Here is a 16798-nt window from a genome sequence, read left to right as displayed (position 1 = left end):
GTGGGAACGCCCCTTTTTGGAGAGATAAATATTCAGCACAAAACAAAAACTGGGTAAAATGTATATGAATACACGTGAATACAAATGAAATGTGTATTTTTACTGCGTCAGATGAGGGAAGACAAGAGAGCTGCCATTTGATAAAAGATGTACACATTTAGAGGCAGAGTTAAAAAAAGAAAGGAGGAAGCTGTACGTGTCATATTGAGAATAAAGTCAAAGTAATTCAGAGGATTTTGAATTTGCTTATCAAGAGAAAAGGTAAAAAATTTCATTAATTCTATTACTAGTAACGTTAGAGCATTTAGACAAATACATTAATTTTATTTGTGGTGATCAGTTTAAGGACTTTGAGATTTTGCCTTAAACTGCATCTGATGCTCTGACAACTCCTCTAACTGGAGTTGATCAACCAGAGGATTTGATTTTATTCTCATCATTTAGACTTTATTTTCAAAAATGGAAAATAATAATTAAATTAAATTCTCCTCTTTTTTTTGATATGATAGATAAATGACTTTAATCAAGAATGATTCTTAAATACCTGTGGATGACTGGTTTTGACTGTATCCAGGTGCTGCTCTAGATAAAACAGAAAGTTGACCACTGTGCAACACAAGTGAGCTGGAGGACAAAACAGAAAATACAGCCAGATCATTTGAAAACGTGTATTTTTATTTTTTGTTCCCTTGGGGTGAGTTGGGACTGTTCAGGTCTGAGTGAGGAATGAAGGCAGAGTACTACATCAATCCATGACACAACTTCATTTATCACCTTAAATACCATTATGTGCAATCAAGTACAATATACCAGCTCAACCTAGAAAATATTGATTGTACACAAATAAAATATCTCATTTCATAAATCTTCATTTCGGTGTTAGGGAGAGGAATTTTCAAAGGGTCAAATATTGCTGTGTGGTGGTCGATCAGACCAGGAGCTGGGAAACTGCAATTTTAGCCAAAAAGTGTCTTACAGAGATTTTTTTTTTTTTTTTTTAAACGCCACAATAAAATACACCCAGTGGACAAACTGTCACGAAAGAATTCAGAAAACACAAGCAAAGGAATACATCTTACACTCCATCTGTGATATTTGTTTGTCATTAAAAGAAATTCAATCCAATTCCCTGCAGAACTTTCCCCTAAAGCGTGGCGTAGGCCAGTCCATGCGAGCTGGCGCACAGACGGCGAAGAGCAGAGCATCAGTGCACTCACACACATATCTGCACCGACGCTATGAATCTGTCTGCCATGCAAATACAGAGGAGACAAGGAGCTGGAGGACTGGTGCTAAATACAGAGTGGTACAACATTCATTGCACTGAATAATCATCATTTGACTTCACCGAGGTCTGACACCACGAAACTCAATTCCATCAACTCAGAATTTATTTTCTCGTCTCGAGTAGATTAATTACAGTTTGGATATTCTTTGTATCGCTTTGAACTTCATTAAATCATAAACGTAAAAGTAATTTGCACAAACAAGAAGTTCCAGTGTGTTAGATTTTAAAAGATTAAAATATATGATGAACATAATAAATACAGTGACGCATAAACATTCTCTATTACGCTGCAATACCTTCTCTAAACTCTCAACAATTCATGATTGTTTACTATTATTATACTTCAGCATTGTTTTAGTCACAGGAGATAAAAGAAATGAAGAATCATTAGTTTGACAATCACCATCTAGTCAGAGTTTCTGTTGAAATGTTAGCGTCAGTGGATTGTGGAGCTACAGTAATCTGAAGAAGTGTGAAGAAAAGGAAAACAAACATATATTCTTAAAGATATGATTCTAGATTAGAGCTCAAGGGGATGGTCTATAAAAATCAGCTAATGTGAGCATTTCTTTGTTGCCGATGTGAAAACTTATTTTTCAGAATTAGCAATGGTGAAAAGACGTACATGTCTGATTATATTTTACGCAAAGTTTCAAGTTTAAGTTCAATATATTTGGTTGTAATTGTAATTAACCCGGGAGTAAAAAACAAAATCCACATGTTAGTGAGTGTAACAGTGGAAAAGGGGCTTTAATATCAATATCTTAGAAATCGTTGCTAAGTATTGTTAACATATATATATATATATTTATATATAGGGCCAATCAATATATCAGTATTCGAAATGTTTGACCCCCTAACATTTACATTTGCCCCTAAAAATCCACATCAGTCGGACTCCAGCCTAAATATTAACATAAGATCTCGTTAACAGAAAAGACAGACTTAAAAAAACAAAACACATAAAGGAAATTATGTGTCAATGTAAAACCAAAGAAAATGTACCGCCGTCCTTTTAAACAATTCAATAATGAAGTGACTCCATTAAACGTCATTGGACCTAGACAGAAACGTAAGACCCATCGTGTCTCCTCAGTCATGACCACACGTCTCTCATGTCAAATTAAATACAATTATTGAAGACCTGCATCATTGCACATACAGAATGAGTTGAATTATTTTCAGGTTAAAATGTGTAATATTTCTCATAATTAGAGACTAAACACTGCAGCACTCGCAGTCTAAACACCAGCACACACTGCTCTAACATTATACTGTCCTGCACTCTGACCAATAAAACACACGGCTCTCAATAACGGAAATGATTCGAAAATAAAGAGATGAAATTTAACAAATACTAAACTTAACAGTTTTTCTTTTTAGGCTACAAATAATCAGATACTATTTCAAAAGTGAAAAAGTATTTGGTTAGAATATTTGCACATTTCTTTTCCAGTGTACCACAGAAATCCCCTTCATGTGTACGTCGATTTGTTTCTGAACTTAAGCTCATATTCAAGGAGGCACACGAGGAGAGTGATGACGGTTTGGAAGAGTGTTGATGCGTTTGCGTTGGATGATTTGAGCTGTTTTTCCTCGACTCGTCTGTCTCTGATTCTGCGGTGCGTGGGGTGGGGTTGAATTTTAACTCAGCACTTGAGGAGGTCAATAATAGCCATAAAAATGACTAACACAAGCGTACACAGCAAAGTAGTGTAGATAGGAGGGGGTTACGGTAAGTGGGTAAGAGAGGGAGGAAGAGATGAACAGTGTCTCTGGGAACAAAGCACAAGGAGAAGGTTAAAGTGAGACAAGGAAGTTGGGAAGAGAGGCACTAAAAGCCCCCTGACTGTTTATGAAACTGGCCGAGCTATTTCCTGCTGTTTTAGGACCATTCACCAATAATACCCTGTAATTCATCAGTCCAGTCATCCAGGCACACACCCCTCTTCACTCTCCATCCACCCGGTTATCTGCATGTCTCTCTCTGTAGTGGTCCTCTGTAAGTTGGGGGTTTCAACAGGTTAACAGGTGGAGGTGGTCAAGTTGGAGGCTGTAGGAGGTCCAGCAGGGGGCGCTCTCATTGCTCCTCTAACCAGGAGGGCTTGTCGGCCCCTGGGGGCCTCAACTTAATGTTGAACTGCTTCAGCGTTTGCTCCAGCTGCTGCTGGTTGCCAGCGAAGTACGCGGAGATGGCGTTATGAAAGAGCAGCAGCTGCTTATGCATCACCTTCACCTGAGAGACGGACACAAGAGAGTTTGGGAAATTATGTGTGTGTGGGTTGTACCCACAAGAAAAGTTTCAGTTAACCTGGATGTGTTTTTTTTTTTAACTTTGTGGGCTGATAATCACGATGGAGGCCTAACCCCCTAACTGACCTTATTCTCCTCCAGGAACTTGAGTTTAATGGTGACGTCTGAGCGGAGGCGTTCGTACTTTTCCTTGTGCACGTGGTACTGCTGCTGAGCAGCGTCTATACGAGCCATAGCTACAGCGTCCCTCGGACCCAGACTCAGCTCCTCCAGGTCTGACCGGTAGGCATCAAACTCCAGTCTGTTAAGAAAAGCAGAGAACATGTTAAAACACAGTTTAAAGAAAAAGAGGGAACAAAGCTTCAGGCTGAATAATGATTAATTTGAAGATTAAGAAACAGAAACTTTCTGTTTGGTCCTTTTATAAAAATATAATGATATATATAGAGTTTCTATGCTTTATTCGCACTTTGCCTAACCCTACTTGAAGAGAGGCAGAAACATTTTCATCCTTTAAGCTGATATAATCTCCACGTGTCTGTCTGATGTTGGGTGCTGAGCAGATAATGTGCAGTAGTTTTTTTGGAGCTTTTGTGCTAAAAGCAGGTGAAAATGAAGTGAAGCTGTGAAGCTGTGGATCAGAGAGCTAGCCTCGTGACTTTGAGCAACTCTGTCCCATTGTTTTCACATTTTATAGGGTAATATCAATATGCGTTTCTTGTTTTGTCTAAATCTCTTTGCTAACCGTCCTGGCTCGCAGGTGAAAGAAGACATGAACCTGCTGCCTGACCTTACCTGGCATTTTCATACATCTTGATCGTCATCAGGGTGTCCTCCATGGTCTTGTTGACTAGTGTGTTGATGCTTGACACGAAGAAATTAACGGCACCAAGTAGAGTCTCCCCATTCTTACACAGCAACTTCTGAGTCTCTGCATTGTAGCCAAACTCATCCTGTAAAGAAAAACACAGATTTAACACAGATGATGCTAAAAGCTTTTAAAAGTGTTTAAATATTTTCAGCTTCTAAATATTAGGACAACTGACATAAAAAATACGTCAATAAATTTTAGGCCTCACTCGTAGCTCTGGAGATTTCTGGCTGAGGTCAGCGAACGTGTCGCCCAGCGCGTGCTGCGTCTGCACCATGTTGTAGAAGTGGTTGGTCAGGGCTCTGGCCAATCGCAGCATATTCTCATATTTCCTTTTAGTGTCTCTCAGCACCTCGATCTGGGCCTCAAGCTCCAGGTCCACAGTCCGGGAACCCCGACCAAAACGCTCCGAGATCATCTGCTTTGTGCACTGAACACAAGACACATCAGAAACACAAACCGATTCATCCCGACGCTCCTCACAGACACACTGAAATAAAAATCAATCAGTCAATCAAGTAGCTCTTACCTTGTATGTGTTGTAACCCCACTTCTTCACAGTTTCTAGTTTTTCCACAGCCACGCCACGGGTCATTTCTTCCGCCGTCATCGACGAGCTGCTGCTGCTGTGGTGCATGTTGGAGCCTGAGAAGAAGAGACCGAAATGTAAAAACACAAAGAACATGATGAACATAATGAGGCATAAAGATTGACCCCAGGAAAAAGGAAATAAAAACTTTGCTGCTTTCAGTGAAGACAAAAACTGAGTCTACGTCTGCTTTCTCACAACCACAATCCATCACCATGATCCCGTAAACCACCATGAAACATTCAGAGAGTTAGTAGCAAAGAAATATTGAAAATACTGAGAGAAACGACTTTAGTATAATGAAACCAACTTCTTTTTTATTGAACTATTCAACAAACTGAAGGGATTTTTTTTTAGGTACCTGCTAAATTACCTGGTTTATCAATACAGAGGCTTTTGAATGTTTCAACAAGTAACATCACACTTTTCTTTTCTTCTGCAGTACCTTGGTATTCATGTGGCGGGCCGGCTAAATGGCAGATGACATTACTGTTTGGGGGAACATTACTTCGCCTGGCCTTCATACGCAGGTCTGTGAGAGTAGATGGGTGGTTGAAGGAATAGTTCGGGGTATGAATGAGGGGAGTGAGTAGGAGTGGGATTTACATTTTTATTTTTCAAATAATGGGAAGGATTGAGATTTAAACATGAAGTAATTATTCAGGTTGAACGAGCGTGACAGAAATGGAAAGATAACGTAGGAGGAAGTTTGTGGGGAAGAGCGGGGAGATGCAGAAAAGAAGTAAGACAACAAAAGGGAGAAGAGGACGATGAGGAACATGTGGGAGGGAATTGTGAAAAAGAGGTGGAGGACAAAGATAGACAAGATGAAAAGACAACGTTTAGTGCATGACAATCAGTGAACAATGCAGACGAATGAGTAATGGTGAAGATGGGGGCAGGTTGAAATGCAGTGTTGAATGGTGTGATGCTAAATAAAGAGGATTAGGTTTTTATTAAATAATAAATAAAAATGATAAACACGAGAGACATGGGGGGGGGGGTTTAAAATCTAAAAGTTTACTGAAGTTTTTGCAATATCATCTTACTTTTACTAGTGGTGATAAAACAAACACATTAATGAAGACGGTTTCCTCTTTGCTACAGAGACGTTAGGATATTCTGTGAAAAACTAAAAAGTAAAGACCCACTGAAAGACAAAGAAAAGAAGCCAACCAGAGAATTAGAGGAATTAAAGTGTGAGGGAAAAGTTGTGTTAGAAAAACAGCACCAGGCTGGAATAAGTACCCCGACTTCTCTCCACCGAAAAAGACACAATTTGATAAAAAGGGACAGGGCAGCAGTTTCCCAGTTAGCTAAAAAAAAAGACACTCCATGTAAAGAACTTCTCTCCAAAATGAGATATCCATCATGTGACATGTGAAGTTTACAGTAAAAAAGTTCTTGCTTATAAAACCTTAGCAACAGTTACTGAATAGTCTAGATCTGAGGTTCCCAAACTTTTCAGCCCGTGCACGTCAGAAACACATTCACCCATGTGCACATGTGGCAGTGTTTCCTGTGGTGCTGTAAATTAAACTGCTGTAACCGATGCTGTAACTAATCTGTCTTAATAACCTCAGGGGTCACATGGAGGCAGTGAATCAGAAAGCTGATGACTATTTACATAGTTTTATCTTAAATTTAACCAGGATTTTTCAGCTTTTGGAACAATTATGACCAAAATATGATGATTGATTTCAGGAAATCCTCTTGAGACTTTTCCTTCTGTGTCGTTTGGGAACCGCTGGTCTAGAGTCTATAAAGCTCCTGCATCACCATAAAGGTTTTTTTTTTTTTTTTTTATCACATTTTGGATGTGAGCTCTCAATTATTAGAACTATGGATCTACCGAATCCTGTAACTGGGATCCTTTTGTTAAACTCTGCATTGTAGTGCACAGCTGGCCCTGAGAGAGAGAGAGAGGGAGAGAGAGAGTGGGACAAAGATTCAGAGATACTAGAATCAAATAAGAGGAAGGATGGTGTTATTATTTCCCTGTGAAACTGAGATGCACTGCTGGAGTTAAGCTCCTGATCTACTTTGACTTCTAGTGTAAGTCTCTTTAGCTGATCGAAAGTGCGATCAAGTTTTATGCTCCAAGTCGCTGGAAGATGCTATCTGAGGACGAACAGATATACTGTATGTGTTCTACACATTCCCTTGATTTCTCAAATAATAATTAATGGATGTTGATGGAAAATGGAAAATCAGGCATATTTAGGGGCCTGATATTTACGAGTGTGTGTAATTTGGTGCAGATCCAAATATGGTTTCATAGGATGACAGTTGGCAGAGGTACGCACTCTACTGGCTTTCATCCTGCTGTATCCTACACCTGCATAGAAAAATGTGATTTGAGTAATGGACCATTTTCAGATACATCAGCACAATCTGACCACCAATTACCACAAATGAATTAAAGCGAGATATCAGGGGAAGGCTGATTGTAGGCCGGAGGAATCAAAAAATCTCACAAATGGAGCACAAAGTCAACAGTATACGTCAAAAACAGCAGAGCGACAGTTTGGCTGAGAAGAAAGATTTTAAAAATGAGGGACGGAGAGTGAAGCGGGACTCTACCTTTGATGGAGCTGGTGGGGATGATACCCTCTGCTGTTCCTCCATACCCTCCTGACACGATGCTCGTCTCGTTCAGGTTGGGACCCGACACCATCACCTGCTGCAGGTCCTGCAAAGTTTTAATGGCCACATAGAAATAATAAAAGAAGAACAAAGGGAAGGGTTCGGGGTGGGGGGGGATATACAAACAGGTGATTACGGCTCGAGTGTCACATTCAGTCAGTGTAGACAATGTAAGTTAGAGGCTTAGTCACTAGAGGGGGACAGACACTACTGAGTTAATGAAGGTTAGTGAGAACACTGTCTCCAGGCGTTGCCTAACTTCTTCTACTTATCTCGATAACAACAGGACAAAACACTCGTAGGAAAGACGTAAAAAAACACCAATGATTAACCAAGCAGAGAATCTCCAGACGTGACGCTGTTGAGAGCAAACAAGAAGACTTCCACAGCGCGGAGTCTAACCCGAGCAGTGACTTAAATGATCTAAACAGTAGGAAATGCTGGAGCAAACTAGTTTCCCCTTCCAAAACAATCACCATCACAGGCTTCAGTGTGGCTCTGGATCAAGAGGGGGACTGTGTTACCAGCCACAGGATCCATCGGGTCTGTTTTCTTTAATTAAACTCACTGTTTTCTTTTGTCTGCTTTCCTGCTCGTGTATCATCTGGTAAAGAAAAGAACATTCAAGGGGGGATTGGTGGAAAAAAGGAATATCTGGTCCAAACAGATTTCTCACTCTGGCACAGCCTTAAGTTTCCTATAACAGTTTTGTACTCCTGCCTGTGCCACGAGCAAAGAGCGCTCAATATTCCACATTGAGCAAAAACCCATAATTTCCAATCTGAAAATGAAATGGGAGCATTCCTGAAATCTTGGGGCGGGTCTGTGCAGTAAGATTGTGACAAGAAAACTATAGAAGAAAAGCTCTAGAGGGGAAGCAGCCATTTCCCTGTTGTAAACAAACACAAAGACTTTTTTTTTTTCGTAATGTACAGTTGCTGTGATTTGTGCTGTGTGAGGTCAAGCTGCACTTTAACAGAGGGAAATGAGACCGAAGAGTTTCTACAAACGTATCAAAGCTTTGCTTCAGGGCCTTTTCTGCTTGTTGAGACTTAACTAACACTTAGAGTGAACCTTCACAACACAAACACAGTTTTTATAACTGACACATAAAAGAACAGAACACGTGAAGCCCAGTCGCACAACATTAGGACATGTTATTAGTTTGCCACCATGTTTCAACACTTGCTCAATGAAAGGGATCACACTCAGGCTACATCCAAACTACTACGTTTTAGTTTTAAAACATATTTGAACGCCTGAACATGCATATAACATACCCTGGACATGCGTGTGCTAAACAGGAAGCAGATTGTCTACACTGGAGTTGGTTGCTTTTATTACAGACACTAGGAAAGATGAATAGCTGTGGTGAAAAGTAAGAGCAGGGATTTATTTCATTAGACCAAAGCTGAGGTGGAACTGTTGCTTAGAGTAAGTGTTTTTCAACGCCTTGCATTCATTAGTGTAGACAAGGCTTGAACGTGTCTGTCTTCCTCTGTCTGGACTCAAACACAACTCCAGCAGTGTTTCCAAACAGTTATTTTTTTAAAGCTTGGAAACTCTGGAGTTTGATGCATTTAGAAACTAAGGCGTAGAGGTGTGGATGTAGCCTCACACGTCACCCAGGTGAACACACACACACACACACACACACACACACAGATTCTAGGCTATGTTAGCTCACTCGAGACAACACAAACTAGATGGTTCTGAATCTAATGTACAAATGCAAACAGATTGTTATGTTGTGTTCTAAGTGTTAGCCTGCAGCTATTTTGTTAACACCACTTACTTTGAGGGAGTCTCTCAAAACTTGTTTGAGAGACTCCCTGCAGCTGAAGTTAGTTGGAGCACAATTCAAACCGCACAGTGGTTTGTAATAAAAAGAAAGTATCTGACATTTCGTGAAACAAACCAATGTCGCGATGTGAGGCAATTAAATGCTGCATTAAGTCAAACCACTGAGTGTTGCTACACAACGTCAAAACACACACACACAAACGCACAAATGGCCTGCTCACCCTGGTGTCTCTGGAGCTCCCTACTTTCTCATCTAAGCTCCACTGCAGATTTGCAGCCTGCACAGAGATGGAGGAGGGAGGGAGGGAGGGAGGGGAGGGGAGGGGAGGAGGGGGGGAGAAGGTCGACAAACAAAACACGAACAAAACAAAAAAAGACAAAAAGAAAAAAAATCCATGTCTGAAGTCATGAAACAAGATAGAACGATGTCAAAAGAAATCCCAGAAAGAAATTATTGTGATGTCCACACAGCAGGGATGTAAGACGGAGAGCAGTGATGGCGACTGATACCACAGCAGGTCGGAGCACGGTTCATTATTTAGCGTGTTTGGCTTGGCGTGTTGTAGCTCACCACTTTCCATTTAAAATGTGTTACTCACAGCTTTGCCATGATATTCTTCCATCACTGTCTGGACAAAGACACCACTGATTCTAATTCGACTGTAAATAAATAATCTATTCATGTACAGACATTAACAGTGACATCAACATTCAATGGGAAAACAAAATTAAGAAAAGAAAAAAACTGTGAACACATTCAAATTTCAACACAAACCTCGTATCTGAGTCCCCAAACTCCTGGTGGCACACTTTGATTGTCAGGACAGCAAATACCAATTATAGTTGGTTGTGTTAGTAGCGGCCAATGAAAGTAACTGTGCGAATTTGTGCTGCCAACAATGACAGTTTTTTTAAATCTAACCTCATGCACAGATGGAGACTTTAACCACACGGACACTGAACCAAATAACATGTTAAAAACAAAGAAAACCCCTAACCCTTCTACTCTTTTCTCTTTCATTCAGTGTACATCCCTTTATTTTAGAAACCTCTCCTTGTGTTGTGACATCTGTTCAGTGAGGGAGAAAACTGACGCAAACACTGATCCCTCCCTGGACGCTTTGTTGACACAGTGCCTGGTCCCTAAGATGATGGAAAGTACTACGTCATGATAAAATAATCCTGCTGTCAACTAAGAGCAAGGTTTGGTGGGTTCAAGAAAAAGTTTAGCCTGTTTTTGTGCAGATTTTGTACCATAAACAGGATCCTACAGCAGCTACTTTATGGTATTTCATAGAAAAATGTGATTCTAACAACACAAAGGGGGAATGACAGCATGAGTGTCACCTCTGAGAAACTGTGTATAACCATACAAACGTCTCAAAAGGCTGTTACACTGCTAAAAGGCACCACTGATCCACCCTGATGCATCAGATGCCTTTGCCAGGATGCTGTTGGCAGCCGATTCTCTCTGACACTGTCAAGCTGCCACTCAGCGTCCATGTTCTGATACAAGCGTTTGAAACCTGAAAAGCTTCTGCTCGTCCTCCACCCGTCGATCTGCACGTCTACGTGCAAGAGCAACAGAAACTGCTGCAGCTGTAAACCAGGTTCCACACAGCGGATATCTATCTGATTTCAGAGGGCTTTCACCCAAGGACAAAGCACAGCCAGTTTCAGATTAATTGCAGAGTTGCTATGACAACTGGTTGATATCCAGCACTAAACAGTGAAGCCAGACGAGACGCTGCCAGTAAACAGAGAGTTTTTAACTGTACAAGCCGCGACAAATGGCTGAATGTTTGCATCACAATGCAAACTGGGTAAGAAGACAGGCTATTCTTATACTACACCAGGAGCCACACATAGTTTGGTGAGCAAATAACAATTAACTGCTTGAGCTTCCACCAGGATCTTGAGTCTGTTTGTATAACAAGGTGTGCCTGAGGATGTAGAGAAAAGAACAGCCTTGCTTACTCTGCATCTTATTTTATTCTAACCGACGATGACAAAGACACTCCTGAGGAGGGTGGAGACAAACTGTTTCGGAGCATAGCGTCTTTTATTATTCTTTATATTAATAGTTCCAACCTGGAGAGCAACATCCACCTTCTTAGTTTGACACCTAGTGTTCAGGGGAACCAAATACACTAGAGGTGTATCTGCATTTCTGCAACCACCAAACATGAGGCCACTTGAGCTGTTAATGGGAACAACTGGTTCCCAAGGAGACATCTGAACTCCGACACCTGATTTCCCAGTGGGATTCCTCTTGTCGTTAACCAAGCTAAGGAACACAAGGGCTTCAAGTAGTGTGTGAAGGGCAGTACATGACATAACAGAGGAATCTAGTATTTAGAATCTTATATTTTAATTAACAGGGACTGAAATATGGTTTCAGATTATTCTGCTCGGTTGAATAAAGGTAAATTAAGGCAAGGTGAGATAAAAAAAACAGTAAGTGACACAACCAGAAGATCGTGAACTCCATTTATGACAAAGCACTAGTCCTAATTTGTTCTGTACATTTGACCACAGAGTGGTCCTGTGGCGTGAAAGGAGTCAGCTGACTCGGCTTATCTTGTGATAGCCGAGAACAATACCCAGAACCATTATGTCAACTTCAAACAATGAAGGAACCATTTATCCTTCACACCATGATAACTCATGACACTACCGCTGGCTCATATAGGTCGGATTGATTTTCTTCATGTGCTCTCCCATGAATCACACAGCGTGAGCCCCAGGGAAAATATCTTTGAATAAATCATCAAGTGGAGAAGCTCATTCAGAGAAAGAAAACTAAATTACACTACAACTGACCATAAAAAAAATCCTTAAAATGTATAAATAAACAAACTTTTACTTCATTTTTAAAAACATGTTTATACAAGTGACCTAACAGCTGTAAAAGACAGTGGTCTAGTGCGGTGGTTCTTTAACCAAGTTAAAAAAATGAGCTTGAGATTACTCTTATGTTTGCACAAGTTCTTTTTTTAAGTGTTTTGTTGGCCTGGGATCGAATGTGTGTAAACACAAACAGTTTGCACACTGATTCCTTGAGTTATAGCTTTCAATAGGTAAACCAAGCTGTGCAGGGTCAACTCAAAATGGTGCACCCAGTGACCCACCTGTTCAAGGCTGTCGTCTTCTGTTAGTGTCCCTGTGTCCCCGTTACTGTTGATAGGAATCTCCATTGTGGCAGCTTTACTCATAATGCTTTCTGTCATAATGCACTGTTCCTGGGAGAAAAGAGAGAGAGAGAAAGAGTGTGTGGATACAACAAACTGCTGCATGTGAATAACATGAAAAGGGTAGCGATGGAAAAACAGTGAGGCTTTAATGCTGCTTTGAAGAGGACAGACCAAAGAGTGTAGTCAAAACAGCCAAATCATTAGGCGGATGGGGATATAATTGCCATAAACAAGCGGGGAGGTGGTTTTCAAAGAGCCAGGCTACCGCTCGGCATAAAAACAACACACCTATGAAAAACCCGCCACAATGAGCCATCTTCAAGTGGCCACTCTATGCTGCTGAAATGAAGGGCCGCACGTTAGCAGCAGCCACTCGCTGAACAAGACCAGACACAACGTTTGCATCAATATTATCTGGTCATTTCTAATAGGTCAAAACACATAATCACACATTCAGGTTTTACAACCACACGTGTATAATAACGTGCTGGTTGTGGTTTGGACTGGAGGAACAAATGCACAGCTTAATGAATTCACTACCACAAAAACTAAAGAGGGGTCGATGTGGGCTGTATGTGAAACAGGAGGAAGTCTCATCATAGATTTCACATTGCAGAGCAGGTAACTCTAACAAATACAGTATTAATATATACAGAGAGATTTACAAACCCTGGAAATAAAAGACACTGCCTGGAGACTGTAGACGTAGGTAAAGCATGTTGGGTTTTTTATCATTAAGAACAATCAGCTGCTATTCTGAAAATGTAATTTGCTGGTTTATTAGATGAATCCAAGACATTTGATGACAACAGTTTGTTCCCTGATCTGTTTCTGACACTGCTTTAGAATCACTGCACTCATTAAGACAGGATTTGGGCTGAATCTCGGCTGAAAGCACGTCTCTGCAGCAGTTTACTCAACTGCATGTGGGAAACTAAACAGAGGGGTCTGGTCTGGAGGGGAAAAGAAAGCAGTGCTTTTCCTCCAGCCTCTGATTATCATACACATAAATTAATACATGAAATAATTCAATCAGCAGATGTGGCACCATGTCATTGTGATTATTCTGTTCTTATTTGAAGATTCAATACTAAAAACAAATTTTTAAGAAATATAGATTATATAAATCATTTATTTGAAGAAAAAGCCATTGTGCAAAACAGGATGTACAGAAGACGACTATGCACCATACCAGTATTAATTAGTTTTGGTAAAAGGAGTGTGAGGAAAGCAAAGGAAGAAAAGGAAATTAACTCATTAACTTTTAAAAAGCTTGGTGTCCTTAAAAAACCTGCCACCACATGACTCAGAGAAATGCAAACATATAAGACAGGTTTACGACAGTTAGGGTAGTTGCTGGCATCACTAATGTTGCTTGAAGGAATAAGGCTTGTTTACATTTCCTCTGACCTCAGCAAAGTCTGTGTGCCTGTTAGAAATGCACACGTTGCCATGCCCTGTCCATTTCCCGAAAAATGACACGTCTCTGTTGACTTTAGACATCTTAGGACTGATGTGCTTCCCTTGGTCAACTATACTCAGATACAAAAACCCTCCTGACACAGCTCACCCTGGAGCTTTTTGATATCAAAAATTGCTAAACGTCCACATTCGTTAATATAAACTGAAATGCAGCTCATCGGTCACTGAGTAAATCTGTTTCACCAGAGACTTTGAGAGACCGTGCAGAGACCAAGCAAACAAATTCTGCTGCTTTGCATAACACTGCATCTGAAACCGGCCCTTCCACCTGGCTTCAGTTTCCAGTCCTCAGTGAGAGGCTCAACCCAGCACACAAGTCTCAGCTCTTAATGAAGTCACCGAGTCAATGTGAGACGAGACGAGGGTGAGCTCGGCCACTCATCTGAATAAAGGTCTACTATAAGTTATGTGCAGCCTCCATAAATAACTTGAAAGAGTCAGAAAATGTCAGAGGAAATCAATTATTTGATATCACAAGTAAAAATAATGTGTCATACAGTTAACTTTTTTCAGACAAGAGACATTTAACTTAATAGCACAATCCTTGGGATGGAGGATGTGGCCAAACACAATATCACGATAAAAATAACCATATCAATCGATATCTATGATCATCACGATGAATGTCACATTATAATTTCCTTTTGGATGTTTGCTCCTGACTGAAGGTTGTGGTTTTAAACTCTTCTGTATGAACAGAGAATGACAACAACAGCTAAATATGTTATAAATCTGAAGTAGCTCAATAATGTACTTTGATTAATTAAATAAAATATTCAGTGTGTTTGAACAAACAATGACTAATATTTGTGATATTGCTACTGATGAAAACTACACAGTGATGATCCTTGATATCGTGTTTCCTCATAATAAATAAATCTAAATATACTGCACATCTCAAAGCAGCAGGATAAAGGAATGATACTGAATGTAAAGTGAAGCAGCAGGATAAAGGAATAATACTGAATGTAAAGTGAAATAACAGGGTTGAAGGCTGATGGTTGTCACAGCTCCTGGTTCCATGGGAGCCGACAGGTGCACCAGCGCAGGTGAACAGATGTGTTCCCCACAGAAGGAGACGCTGGCTCCGGGATCAGCTCATCCAACCGACGAGGGCTCCTCATGGCAGCGACACATAACTCAATGCAATCTTTATATATATATATATTTTTTTTTTTTTAAAACGTGGAAACACACGTGTGCACGCAGATCGTTTGCTTTCCAAGAGGAAACCCCCCCGGGGCCTGTCTCCAGCTCCCACATGCAGCTGTTCAGAGAGAAGCTGGTCACAAACGGAGAATCTGAGGCTCCACGGTGTCACACCGGATGCTCTGCGGTGACAAACACTCACAGTCTGGGCCCGAAGCTAAAAGCAGCGTCGTCGGTGACGCACGGTTCGACTTACGGTGAGCTGGGACCCGTCTCTGGAGCGGAGCCGTCCGGGGGAAGCTAGCGAGGAAGCTAACAGCTAGCTAACGGTGCATCCCAGTCCGTGCGCGGCTCAGAGGGGACCGATGTGTCTCGTTTCTCAAATCCGCGGTGGAAAACAATCAAATAAAAATAAATGGTTTATTCAATAATTGTACTTCAATAACATGGCGACGCGAGGTTTCAGGTCTCGCTGTGTTTGTCCCGGACGCCTCGTAAATAATCCTCTATCTTCTGTCTGTGGGAGCGGAGGGGGAACGTTTGACGGAACTGACGACACGGTGGGACTCATTTAACCGACGCACTCCGCGCAGAGGAACGTCTCCGTAGGACAGGAGGGATCACTCCTCCCAAGAAAACTGTGTCAATCTTCACCACTGTCAGATTCTTTTTTAGTGTTTCTATGATTTTAAAGTTGTTTTTTCTTTTGTATATTTTACTTAATTTCACTTAGATTTATGAGATGAAAAGTGGATAATTGATTAGAGCAATAATGTAAGAGTGTGAATGTTAAAAATGAGAAAAGAGTGAAATACTAAAACAATCAATACTACTAACATTATTTAAACAGTTTGATAATGATAAGTTAGTTTTTTTTTGCAATATAAGGTTAAATGTTATAAAAAGTTAGAGGTGATTTCAGATTTAAAAGTAACAGTAAATAATCTGGCACAACTCTTTGAAGTTTTTTTTCAGTGATTGAATCAACTTTTTGCAAAACTTAAATTGATGAGGAGACACCAACAAGGCAGGTAGTAACGTGGCTCTAATTTCTAGAAGGGACCTCACATAAAATATATATATATATATATATATATATTTTAAATGGGCCAATATAAAGTTGAATCAACAAGTCTTAAAAAAAAAGTCAAATTATTTTATGTACTATTGAAATCAAATAAAAATACCAACAATATATTTTAAATGCTGTATAAACGATGTGAATATAGACAGACAGACAGACAGACAGATAGATAGATAGATAGATAGATAGATAGATAGATAGATAGATAGATAGACAGATAGAATGATAGATAGATGGACACATGCACTCAAAAATATCAATAATATACTACAGGTTTGCGATATTCAAAAGGATTGTTTGTAACACTTGTGATTGAAACATGTGTATTTTACCTCCAGTGATCTCAAACTAATGATCACTTGATATTTTTATTAGAATGTACACACATTAGACTCACAGCACATTTTCCAAACACACTTCAGAACTGTACCTGGAAATA

At 40.2% G+C, this 16798-nt stretch overlaps 1 protein-coding gene across 6 annotated transcripts; it reads right to left on the bottom strand.

Moving 5' to 3' along the window:
- Nucleotides 1-654: 654 nt before the first annotated feature.
- arfip2b (ADP-ribosylation factor interacting protein 2b) lies at nucleotides 655-15844 on the bottom strand. Of its 6 annotated transcripts, none has more exons than XM_069539489.1 (10): nucleotides 15532-15843; nucleotides 12582-12692; nucleotides 9672-9728; nucleotides 7585-7693; nucleotides 6854-6910; nucleotides 4942-5057; nucleotides 4621-4842; nucleotides 4337-4494; nucleotides 3668-3842; nucleotides 655-3524 (listed from the first exon to the last, which is right to left on the bottom strand). In XM_069539489.1, exons 2-10 carry the CDS (start codon nucleotides 12678-12680, stop codon nucleotides 3369-3371), a joined length of 1149 nt encoding a protein of 382 aa, XP_069395590.1. In that variant the 5' UTR covers nucleotides 12681-12692; nucleotides 15532-15843; the 3' UTR covers nucleotides 655-3368. The 6 variants fall into 6 exon arrangements, with proteins under 6 accessions (XP_069395590.1, XP_069395589.1, XP_069395591.1 ...); XM_069539488.1 differs by lacking the exon at nucleotides 6854-6910 and adding an exon at nucleotides 5447-5533; XM_069539490.1 differs by lacking the exons at nucleotides 6854-6910; nucleotides 9672-9728 and adding an exon at nucleotides 5447-5533 and having other exon boundaries at nucleotides 15532-15844.
- Between the last annotated feature and the right edge of the window lie 954 nt (nucleotides 15845-16798).

Source organism: Paralichthys olivaceus, chromosome 15 (genome assembly GCF_024713975.1).
Source record: "Paralichthys olivaceus isolate ysfri-2021 chromosome 15, ASM2471397v2, whole genome shotgun sequence".
NCBI lineage: Eukaryota > Metazoa > Chordata > Actinopteri > Pleuronectiformes > Paralichthyidae > Paralichthys > Paralichthys olivaceus.
This window is presented reverse-complemented; position numbering and strand designations above follow the sequence as displayed.